A 12,833-nucleotide genomic window follows, 5' to 3' on the forward strand; every position below is an offset into this window, starting at 1 on the left:
GATGTCCCCGCTTAATTACCACATTCATACAGGACCAGGAGCAAAATCAGGTCCCACATGGTGCAAGGTCACAAGAGAAGCAGATCCCAGAAAGTCTTATCCAGCCCTGCTAAGCCTGTCCTTCTTTGGAATAAAGCATACACTGACTGATTAGTGTGATATGCTTCAAATAATCTAAACACTAAAAATAACCCTCAAAAGCCTTTGAAAAACTTTATTATTCTGCAAATTCCCTGTGAGTTGAGGTAGTGCCAGTTACCTGAGGTGAGCCCTAAGCTTCTCAGCTGATTTTGCACCAGATTATGAGGTTGGGCAGAGAGCAGATTTTGTCTTATTTCAAGAGGAAACAGGACAGTTTCTTCCCGAAATATAGTATGATGGCACTGTGGTGATATCCAGACCACGCCACCAGGGCAGCAGCTATCACTATAGCTCAGTGCTCTGGTGAAACTTCAGAGGCACATCAGTCTCTCTGACTTGGGCAGATTGTTTTTCTTCATGTGTAGTTCTAAATAGCATGAAAACACAGCTGCCTAAATACCACTGCCTTTTGCCTTTGCCCAGCATGCCACAATCCAATCTTCTAAACAGCAAACAGAAATTACCAGGGACCCGGCTGCACAACTGACATGTCAGTCCTCTGTAGCACCCATTTTCAGTTATAAGCATATACCTTTTAAATACTAGAATTCAGTGTTTAAATTTTAAATGTAAAAATTTTAAAACTGAAATTCAGAACTCTTTACACAAAGTGAAATTAAACCCTGAAACCCAGGTGACAGGGAAGAATTCTGCAAATTCAAAATGGATTTGCACAATTTTAAGGAGCTACTAATTTTAATGTAATCCCAAAGGAAATAGTAGCTAAAGAAAAATAAATGCAAGCCCATACTTTCAACACTGCCGGTCATTGTAACGCTAAGTGGTCAAGGGGTCTGGGGAATTACTCTATTGATACAGCATACAGATAAGCTTTCAGTAAGGGTAAAAGCTTTTGATTCGAGGATTAGTAGAAATCTTTATTAAAGGTAAAGACATAACAGAAAAAGGGCTACATTTAAACAAGAGAAATAAGCCAGTCATTTTGCTATAATCCATGTGGTTGGGTTAGTTGTAAATGAACCTCCCACAGTCCTGGGATCAGGACTATACCAGAAAAGTCCCTGTACCAGAAAAGAGTAAAAGCAGCTTTTGGATAATAAGGAGAATCAATCCATGCAGAATTCATACAGCTCAGGAAAATGACAACACAAAAGTCCATCTGAAGCAGAAGTGTGACATGGTGAAGCCTTTGTCCACAGGAAAAAACCCCACCAGCTTCTGAATGGAGAAGGGTAAAAACCTAGTTTGCAAAAGGCCATCCCTGGGCTTCACTGGAGGCTCTGAAATATCTTTATGGGAAACACCATCCATGGGTAAGACTCTTCATCTTCTTCTTATTTTAATGCAGCATTACCGGTGATGACATGACACAGGACTTGATGGACTCCTGGTCTAAACCAGTATGGTTATTCTTGTCTTTAAATAAATTGAACTTTAACACCAGAATAAAAACCAAGGAACCACAACCAGAGACTCCAGAAATTTACATCACAGTCCTCGGTCTTATGCCACTGTATAACCAAAATGATAATAATTAAACATTCCTATAGAACCCACCTGAATACCATCTGCATAGCCTGATTTATGTTCCTGAGGGTTTAACTCCTAGCAGAGAATATGAAGGAAAGACACAAACTACCTTGCACAGATCTCAAAAAAAATTCCATATGAAGTCCTCCAGCTGGATCCATTTTTCATGTGACTGCATAGCAAAATAGTTTACTGAGCTTTCTGACTAACATTAATTGATTAAAACAAAAAGCAAAGAGGAAAAAAAAAGGGGGGGAGAAACAGCAGTTCTCCCCTCCCCATAGACACATAGTAGAGACGCTAGAAGATACCAAAGCAAAGGGAAGCACTTGCACAGCAGGATTTTAACCAATAGTGGTCCCACCTTCCAACAGCTGCCCACCATTACATGGCCATGGGCACCACGTGAAATTGTTCTGCTGATTAGAGCCCATCCTTCCTAGTCCCAGTCTAAGTCCCTTAGTTCGTTAACTAGCAAACCCTTTCAGCTGGAGAACTAAAAAGTCTAAAGGAGGGTTTAATAGTAGCAGGTAACTAATAGATTAAATAAGCTTTAGAGATTTATAACTCTTGACTTGGTGCTAGTATCCTCTTCATGAGTTTGAGTTTTAAATATGGTGCTTTATTATGCAAAATAGCATTTTCACACTGGAAAAGACTGTAATTCAGAAAACAGCACTAATAGAGTGGAAAACAGAAACACAAAAAACTGGGGAAAGTAGAATTTAGCCCTGCAAGGCAGCTAAGCACATCTTTCATATTACATAAAAGAAACTAAACTAGATTGTATGGTAGTGACTTCTGAACTGAAGTAATTTTTGGTAGTATAATCACTGCCTCTGAAAAATTGCCTTAGGGCAAGTGCTCACTTGAAACCACACTTTTAATTAACCATTGTCATTAACTACAGGCAAACAACAAAAAAAAACCTATTTGCTGTGTGAGCTTCCTTCCAGGCTGATTGCTAAGGGAGCTGGGAAGGTAGCAGCTCTGGGCTGCCTTCACCTTTGCTTGCTCATAGCAGTCTGTTTGGATTTGCATCCTCAGCACACTAAGGTTGGATTTTTATCTAACTAAGCCCAACGAATCTACAGGTTATCCATCAACCTTGTTCACTTCTATAATTCCAGTGTTTCCTCTTCATTTGAATTACATGAGCTGACAAAGTAGTCAGAACCAATAACCATCCATCGGTTCTCTTTATACAACAGTACAACCTTAAGCCATTCTCCCACTTTAGAGAAAAAAAATGGATGTTACCTGAATATTAAGCCTTCCTCTGTGGGCCCCAAGGCCATATCGTTTTGCTGTAGAAGCATGGAGCTGGAAGTCAGTAATTTTTAATGTCTCCAGTCCAAGTGGAGGACAATCTGCAAAACAAAAGATTGATTAAAATTTAGTTAAAAAAGAAACACAACAAGTAGTCAAAGTTTCTGTATTTCAAACATACATTGTGCCAAACTGGCTGGGGTCCTCAGCTGGTACAAATGAGCACAGCATCACTGAAGTCAATGAGAAATGGCAACTCTTATAAAATCAGTAAAGGAATATAGATTTACACCAGCTGAGGATCTGGCTTTTTGATCTCAGTTATTACTGCTTGTTACATGCTTCAGTTTTTCATGGATATGCACAGTATTTCCTGCTGGTTGCTTTTCAGTACAAAATGCCAGTAAAATGGCCTTTTATTTTTCTTTCCTTTTGGCATTTACTTTTTCATCTCTTGTTTTGATTATTCCCCTCCATACTCATTCCAAGCTACTGTATGAAGTTATGTTTCCAATTAAAATCTGTTCTGGAAACTTCAATCACATGTTGCACAACAGCATCTGGTCCAGAGGTCTGGGACTGGGGAGAGCCAAGCTCTTGCAGAGGTAATGACTAAGGACAAAGAGGGCAATTACGAAATGAGGGGCCATCTCAGCTCCAAATTGTGCAAAGCCTTGAAGAAAGAAAAGCAGATGTTACTTCAGCAGCTAGAGCTCCAGCCTGGAGCTCTGGTTTTGGAAGACAAGACATTGGAAAGAGTCTACTTCATGATTATCAGAAAAATATCCTGCTCTAAAATGACCCCAGCCACCACAGTATTTAAGTGCCTCATAAGTGCTTAGCATATTTATCCTCAAAGCAGCATGGTGAGGTGGGGAGGACCCATCTCAGTGTTTAGCAGGAGGTGAGCAAAAGCACAGGCAGATGCTTTGGGAGCACCTCAATAGGACAACAGAGCACAATTTAGAGACCCTGAAGTCAGCACCAGCTGGAATAGGAAAGTCTGTGTGGGGCAGAGGTATAAATCTGTGTCACACCATTTAGACCAGGTACTTGTTAGGTTAGGCTAGGTTTTGCACTGCTCTGGCTATACCACTTCTGGGCTTGGATAGAGGACAGATTTTTTCTGCAGTCAAATGTGGGAGGATTGCTGTAACTTACACAATAGGCTGTGACAGAGACAGAAGCTGAACAGCAGCAATGGATCTCAGGCTACATTTCCAATCCCCAGGCCACCCCTCCCCAAACCATCCCTCCTCACTGCCTGCCTGACAGCTGGGATTGCAATCTTTCTTGTGCTGCAGTTGCTGGAGAATTCATAGGATAATACCATACAATCCCAGACTGGTTTGGGTTGGAAGGGACCTTAAAGCTCATCCAGTTTCAACCCCCTGCCACAGGCAGGGACACATTCCACTAGAGCAGGTTGCTCCAAGCCCCATCCAACCTGGCCTTGAACACTGCCAGGGATGAGGCAGCTACAGCTTCTCTGGGCACCCTGTGCCAGCGCCTCAGCACCCTCACAGGGAAGAACTTCCGCCTAAGATCTCACCTAAATCTCCCCTCTGGCAGTTTAAAATCATTCCCCCTTGTCCTATCTCTAGTTGCTTTTATAATAAGCTCCTCTTCAGTTGTCTTGTAGACCTCTTTAGCTACTGGAAGACTGCTTCTCAAAGAGCTCACTCCCATTCTCTATGCCTGTATCCCACTTACATATATATTTTTAATCACTCACAAGAATGTCATGAGGATATGTACCTGAGAATCTCATCCTGACTGTGCCTAACTGTCAGGTGCAGTTTTGCATTGAGATGTACAAACTGGCAAAAATGTATGGTATTTCATATGTTCCTCCTTAACACATAACAACCCAAAATCACTCAGGAAAAATGTTACGTGCTGTCAATTCATTCTGGTATTTCTTTGTTCATCCTTAGGAAAGTTCTCACATAAATCCAGGGCCAAATGTCTTCGTCAGAGCCAGTAAAGACAAATGCTAAATATTAACGTATGTTCTAAAGTACCAACAGTGATCTTAGTCTTACACAAGAGACAAAATGTAGACAGTTCCGCATTTTGAAGAGCTTTCAATCTAATTATCCAAAACAGAGAAGAGACAGGATGTATAAGGGAAGCCAGAGGAAGGAATAGTTTGTTGGATTTTTGTTTCATTGGCTGATTGTTTTAACTGCATTTTCTTACAGAGTGTTTCATCTTTCATCATACTCCAAGTGGAAGAAGTTTCAGGCTCTGACAGACCCCTACTCGGAATGTATTACATAGCTAGGAGCCTCCTGTCTTGCTTTAACGAGAACCTCAAGACAGGTTTGGAAATCAATCTCATGGTGTAATCCTGCAAACACTTTTGCACGTTGGTGTATTTTGCTCTGTGAACACTGTCATCATTCCCAGGCACTCAAAAGCCATCCAGAAGTACTTGTACCAAGCCTAAGCTGAAAGGAAAAGCAAGCTGCTTTTATATGCTCAGTTCATAAAATATCATTTAATGCCATGTTTATAGAGCACCTAACAAGGCTGAGAGGAAATCTACAGGTACTGCTAGGAGTTAATAAATGTAGAAACAAAGCGAACAGGCAGATTCTTCTGCAATGGATCCACCGAAGCTCGGTTTCTTCCACATTGCTTTTCACACCCCATTCTCAGCTATAGAACAGGAGCAAGGGCTTATGGAGCTGCCCTGAGGACAGTAAGCACATCACTGCTCCATTGCTCTTTTCTTCACAGAGACCTGTTTTCATGAAACCTTTAGGAAATGCAGCATTTGTGAGCCTGGCAGCTGCCTGTCAGACCTGTCCAAAGTGACCTGCAGTGATACGCACCTGACAGTCTGTGTATAAGAGGTAGGTTTGGTTTTATTCAGACTGAAATGTTACTAACTGACTATAAAACTGGAATATTCTTGGGCTGCCTGTGGATTTCAGGGAGGGTTTCTTAGACTGCAAGATGGGTATTTACAGGCTGGAAAATCTGCCTGCATGTATTTGTGTGTATTATCTCTGTTTCTAGAGAAACTGAAGCCTAATAATAGACTCAAAAATGTTCTATGGATCTCAGATAAACATGCTTGACTGCTCTTTATTTTTCAAGGATGAATTATTTGTATTGTCTGTGAACGCATCAGATTAACAAGCCAATATTATGTAATGCTCAATTTAACAGGAGGTTTCAACGAAAGCAGAATTAGGCTTTAAGATCAAGCAAGAGCTATCTATCTGTGATGTGCAGTATAGATACCTTGGATGGAAACTGTGCAATATGGTGTTAACAATATACTGTACTTTCTCAACATGGTCAAGCCTAACAATATGTCAGGTGAAATCATTAGGATATTTACCATCGGTTCAATAGTATCCAGGATTTTATGTTTTACTGTTATTTATATAAACTAGTAGGAGAACACCTAACTTGCCTTCTTTTGAAGTGAATTAGACTTGAAGCTGGGACTTCACTAACTTACCAAATCACATAAAGACTTTCTTTTAACTTGGTAAGAAAAATCAATTTTTTTGCTCCAATACTTGGCTAAAAATTAATGAAAAGCATTCCTTGGCCCCTCTTTTTCCAGTGACCATCCCAAACCAGGAACAGAGCAGCAGGATTCTCCATAAAAGACTATTGACCTTTAGATGTTTCCGTCTGCACAGCTTTGGACAGAGATGATGTTCTTGGAGCCACCAAGTCTATTGTTTGCAGTAGCTTTGATGTATGAAATTTATGCTCTTTTCCACAAGAGAAGACCTTTGATTTTGCTTTTAAATGAAATTATATCTTCTATTTATAGCCATAATATTTGACTATTAACACATTAGGAATATTAATTTTTTCCACATGCATATGAATTCCAGCATCCATAAAAGGATGAAAAGAGGAGAATATTAGACCAAAACATCAATCTGGAATGCACAAAGATGATTGGGGTAAATTTTTCAGTACAGCCTCATCTGACTGACTCCAAGTTACTCATTATAATACAACACAAGCAACCTAAAATTTTCATTTCACTACAGAAAAAACAAAAATAATCCTGAGTTATACCGTGAACTTAACTTCAGGTAAATTGTTCCATTTTTGGGTGTGTGTCTCCTGCTTCTTAAAGCTACTAGAGATAACCAGGACAACCTATTTTTGAAAAGCATACAGGAAAAGAGACTGATTCATGGTATTCATAAAGACTATCTTTTTAAAGTGTTGCTTTATATATTTTATTTAAGAAATCTTTGATATTACAATGAAAATTGCCTCACAATCAATAAGACTTCCTTTATGATTTTTTATTTTCCCTGCTAGTTTGAAAAACCCTTGCAGAAGCTAGAGAAATTTGGTAGCATAAATAATCAGAGCAGTTCATACCTCATAGATACAACTGGAAATGACCAAGTTATTTGGTCATTTGTTTAACTGTTTGAAAAAGCAATCATTATAAAATACAGGAAACTCAACTATGGCTTTGAAAGACATTTAAAACCACATTCTATGTACATAAAATCTTACGAACATAATGCAGCTAATGTGTTTATGTTTTAGGGCAATTAAAAAGCAAGCATTAAGCTTGCAGGTGCAGGGAAGAGCCCGAGCTATGGACATGTCTCTCATCCTTGCCCATATCCAACCATGATTTCATATGTAATTTCAACCACTAATAGGTATTCACTTTAGAAACACGCCACCAATAAGATGGTTCAAATTAATTAATTAATTCCAAGACCTAAAAAGACACGGGTCTCGGATTTAGACATAATGACATTTGTATCTTGAAGAGTGTTCTTGTGAGGTTTCCATTTCAAAATTACTTTCCTATTAGCTATGTTAAATGTCTATATCTCAGCATATTGATTATGCATCTATTAGCTAGACAAGTGATTGTATCCCAGCTAAGGACCACAAGGCATTTCTGAGACATCAACACTGTTAGCAATCACCTCTTCCTTGAAGTCAGGGAGAGGAAACACTTGAGAATCACTTCAGTCACAACCTCATCTCTTGAGATATTAATTTATCAGTTACAATTTGGGGCTTTGCCTATACTGAGAGCAGTATCTAAAGCTATCCCTTCTCAAGCTAGCATCAACTCAACTTGCAATCTCAGCATGGCTCTGTACAAGGATATTAGCCCAGGTTTGGGAGCAGTTTCAGCCTCACGATGGCTGTGTCTTACTGATGCAGCATCTTCCGCTGAAGCTCTGGTCAAAAAACCCACCTCCTGCAGAGCCAGCTTGGTTGTTTTTACACCTGCAGTGAATTACACTGCTCTGTAGCTGTTTTTTATGATAAAACTGTATTATCAGGCATTCTTAGAAACATACTAATTCCACAAGTAGAAGATATATGTATGAGCAGGGCAAAGAAAACACTTCTGTTCATCTTTATTGCCAAAATTGTTGATTTATTTTATCTTCATCTGGTCTAAGTAAAGATTGTCAGATAAGCACAGATTGTCTTTATAGTTCTTGTATCTAATAAGTATGCATTTTAGGAAATCAGTCTGTACTGTTCTTTTGGAGGTACAGCAGACAAATGACTGTTTTATTTAAAGAATATTTCCCATCAACTTAGGAATATTTTAGTTTCTCAAATGGAAAGAAGAAAATAAGCATCATGTTTCCTCTTCAGTTATATTTTTAAGAGCCATACCTATAATCCTTTTCAATTCCCGCATGTCTGTGCTTGTCTCATGCACAGTCATACTCAAATCTAGAAATGGAGAAATATCAGCCCTTTGTAGTCTGACAGTCTCCTTGATACTTGTAGGCAGAATGTACTCTATTTATTTTGTATCATTCTAAACGTGCTTTAGCTCCAAGAGCTTTGTCATTTTTAAATACATAAGAATCACCTTGCACTTCAAAACATTTGTCTGGGGAGAAATGATGTTACGCTGCAGAGATACAGAGTTCAGAGAAGACAAGAGGAGGTCAAGGCAGTGCTGACATTGAGGTAACACAGAATTTTCTCTATGCAAAGAATGGTCTTAGATCCAGGATTTTTTGTTGTTGCTGTTGGTATCTGTAGCTTTGCATTTGGGGCTTGAGCTTGCACCACCAAAGTCAACAGAAGAACATCACTGTGATAAATATGAAGACCTCTTTACTCTTCCAGTGTAACTGATTTCTTTAACTCGTGTATTTTCCATCAAAATTTATACTGCCAGTATGATTTTCAGTAAGGCAGCACACCCCTAGTTGTCACTGCATTCAGCAGCAACAACAGACACTGAAGTATCATTAAAAATGATCATAGAATCATAGAATCATAGAAGCACAGAATGGTTTGGGTTGGAAAAGACCTTAAGATCATCTAGTTCCAACCCCCTGCCATGGGCAGGGACGCCTCACTGGTCAGTTTAGAGGGTCAAAACCATGTTGCACATCCTAGTCTTAGTCTGGCTGGAGTTTGGCCATGTCAGAGAATGACAGTAGCTAACAGACATCTACAGCAACAGAGATGATCTGTCACTTGGGAAGGCAAGCAGGTGCCAGCATGATGTGATCCAGGATGCTACTCCTATTTCTAGTGACAACCTATCACTGTAATTAATACCAGTTTCTTCTTTCTGTAAACCCATTTGCTCATCAGACTTGGCTATAAACTCGTCCCTTCTTTAAAGACCTTGTTCTCTGGGGACTCAACACATACCTTGCCAGCATGAGATATGGTCAGATATTTCTCCTGGCAAAATGCCATGTAATAAGACAGATTTAGTTTTAGGTTTTGATTCCCTGTTTCTTTTTCTGGGCTATCCCAGGGTAGATGCAGAATTTAGGTCTTGTTTAAGTAACACAAACGTATAGCTAATAATGAAGATGCAAATCTATGAAGCTACTGATATAGGCAAGTTAAGCACACAAGCATATATTTTGGGGGATGAAGATTTTAATGCTTATTATACTGTTCATACTATTCTTAGATATTTATGGTCTTGGGCAAAAATTCTTAATGAGGTCAATATAATAAATCCTCCCCTAAAAGCTAATTTTAAAGCTTTTCCTATGAAAAGTGTGGCTGATAATTCATCTTTCAATAGCAAAACTTTTAAAAGAAACTCCATCAGTCTAATTCCTTTGTCTTAAGTAATACTTAGGTCACAGGTACACAAAGTGTTTTAACACTGTAATGCACCTGGAAGGTGAAGTAGCAGTAAAAGCACGTTTCTGCTGACATTCTACTTGCTGAAAATATCTCTTGATTGCTTTTCTGTGACAGACAGCCTTTGTGGGGGCTGAATTAAACAGAAGATTCTCCATTTTCTAAATAATTTGTGATATTTACAGTCTTAGGACATTTGTGGGGGGAACATGGTCTAGCTAAATCTTGCTGTTTTGACAATGCGATTGTGGAAGTGTGAAATTTCCACAGATGTTCATGAGTCACACTCTATACTTGGTATGGCCCAGCTTTTCCCTGGAAACAGGTCCATGGATTTCAGTTTGAGCAGTATTCTGACTGTTCATGTCCGAAGCGTTGCTAGCAATACATACTAGTTTCATTTCTGGCCCGAATTCAGGCCAGTCCCCCTGCACTCCAGATTAATTGAAGCAGTACAGGCAGATGAAGGTCCTTCAAGCACACACAGTTTGCTTTTATTTGCTTTTTCTTATAAACTCATTCCCAGGGCACTAAGAGAACAGAGCAAGCAATGTGCACTTACAACAAATCCCCTATATAGAAGTCAAAATAGTGAATTATATTCTCAGATCAAAGATCAAATAAAGGACTAAACAGATGCCAACATTTTCTCTCCTAAGTCAACATTAATTGTTCTCTAATGTTGCATCAAAGCTGTATATTTTTCTAGGACAAGCAGCAAATACTGCAAGGGGTTTAAGACATTGGGGACTTTTCTCACAAGGAAAGGGCAGTATTTATCTCAGCACTGCAACATACACTTATCCCTATTGCAACGTATACTTATCCCTTTGGTTGCTGTTGAAGAAAAAAACCAACAAAACCCACAAACACTTTTGGTTAGAAGCCACAAAACCCAGCTCTGTCAGAGGTCTGACCCAAAGCCCCATTAAATCAGAAGGAACATTTTCATGGGCTCTAGGTGAGGGCAAAGTCTGAGTAAGGGTCCTGTGAATGCTACCCATCTGATATCTCAGAGCTGCTTTTGATGTTCAGATATGCCTCTTCTTTGCAACCACCTTCTCCAGGGGCTGTCTCTGGGCCAAAGGGTTGCACTTTGACAGTCTCTTAGCCTGCAGGGAGGTGCTTTTTAATCCTAGCTTGCTCGCCAGGCACTGCTTTGTTTTCCAGGTAAGCACACCCCTTTTCCTGCTAGGACTCTCACCAGAAGATTTGTTGTCATGGTCTTTCATGTACTGGATACTACCCATGCTTCAAAAACTGAACCAGCTCTTTAGCAATGGAGGGAGTTACAGAGAGCTTGCAGACAGCTTCTGCCTGATGGCAAAAAGCCAGTCCTGGACAGGGAAGGCACTTTCCCATGGTGCAGACACCAAACACTTCCACGTTCTCTATATGCCACCTAAACACTGTGCAGCAGACAGAAGGACTTGGCACAACCATCACTTGAAAAGTTGCAGGGTACAGACTCCATGCAAGGCTAAAAGTGTCTCTTCTCCTCCTTCCAAGGTTGAGGGAAAATTCAACAATTAAAGGCAAATAAAGAATAAATTATCTTGATCCTTTAGGTCAGGTCTGACAGGAAATCAAACACGTCTGAGATTCAGAAAGTACATTTTTTATTTCATTATTATTCACATTTTTGCTCCTTTGCAAATCCAGGTTGTGGCTGGTTCTAGATGCAGCAGAACAGCACATTTAGCAGGAAGAGCTTCTATTATTCCTGGCACAGCTGGAAGGAGGAAGCTCCAGAAAGGCTGTTCTCTGACAGTTTGCTGGCCAAGCTTTCAGTCTCATGAAGCTCATCCAAACTCCAGGTACCATACACATTCCCTGAGCTGCCCACTGCTGCCATTGCACAGCCTGGCTAGGAGATTACATGATTTATGACGTGGACAGTGAGGGAGCCTGATCCCACATGCACAATGCCAGCATGCTTGGGCACTAGAAGCATCTCCCATTTTAACTCCTGGCTCTGTTTCATGCTGCCTGTGGTCCTTCTGCTCAGGGGGAAGAAGCAACCACAACCATACGTGCCTCAGGCATCAGCCTTCTCCAGGCAGAGAGATGTTACAGCTGAACCCAGGTCAGTAGGTATGGAAACGTTGTCCATAGCTCTTGCATGTCTTAAACTCCCTTCATCTCTCTTTCCCCATGTCTCTTTATGAGAAGAGAAAGGCAGAGGAAAGAGAGGTGCATGCAGGCAACCCTGTTTTCCTGTCTCGCTGCCCATGGGAACACCACCTTGCTGACCTGATGTGGGAAAGGACGAGGATGGGAATCATGTTGCAAACCTGGCCATGGTTCCCAGGCTGTTAACAGAAGAAAGAATGTGAAGACAAGCTGCATTCAGTGCAGTCTGAATTCACTGTAGGCATAGCCCCAGGAAAGGTTTCCAGATACTCGTGATACAAGGTACCCTCTGATCTGTATCCAAACCTGACAAGTCCTCCACTTTCTCTACAAAGGAATATGTATAGTCATTCTGAAAGAGACATATTATTACCTTTAATGGCCAAAAAAAAAAAACCCCAGCCTGAAAAAGATCATATCAATACTTAACTTTTTATTATGAGTTTTGACTACGGCTGAATTCTGTGTTATTCATTTTAAAATGTCTCCTCTGATGTTTTTCTGAAGCACAGGATGAAGACTTTCTGTAATTCCAGCTAAAAGCCACAAAACTGAGTACAGCCATCAAAAATGAGAACCATCCTTTTTTTCCCAGAGCCAAACAAATGGATTCAGCCAAACAATGGAGAAAAACCCTGAGACAGACCACTTGCACAATGGCTGGGTATAGGGCTAAAATTACCATTAAAAACGCA

The 12,833-nt window shown here is 40.1% G+C and overlaps 1 protein-coding gene across 1 annotated transcript in view; it reads right to left on the minus strand.

Moving 5' to 3' along the window:
* CPXM2 (carboxypeptidase X, M14 family member 2) overlaps positions 1-12,833 on the minus strand; it is a 77,611-nt gene that overhangs the window by 48,180 nt on the left and 16,598 nt on the right. The window contains exon 2 of the mRNA XM_030486963.1: positions 2,893-3,002. Within this exon, the coding sequence (XP_030342823.1) occupies positions 2,893-3,002 (110 nt within the window). The remainder of the gene's footprint in view (positions 1-2,892; positions 3,003-12,833) is intronic.

Source organism: Strigops habroptila, chromosome 5 (assembly GCF_004027225.2).
Source record: "Strigops habroptila isolate Jane chromosome 5, bStrHab1.2.pri, whole genome shotgun sequence".
Classification (NCBI taxonomy): Eukaryota; Metazoa; Chordata; class Aves; order Psittaciformes; family Psittacidae; genus Strigops; species Strigops habroptila.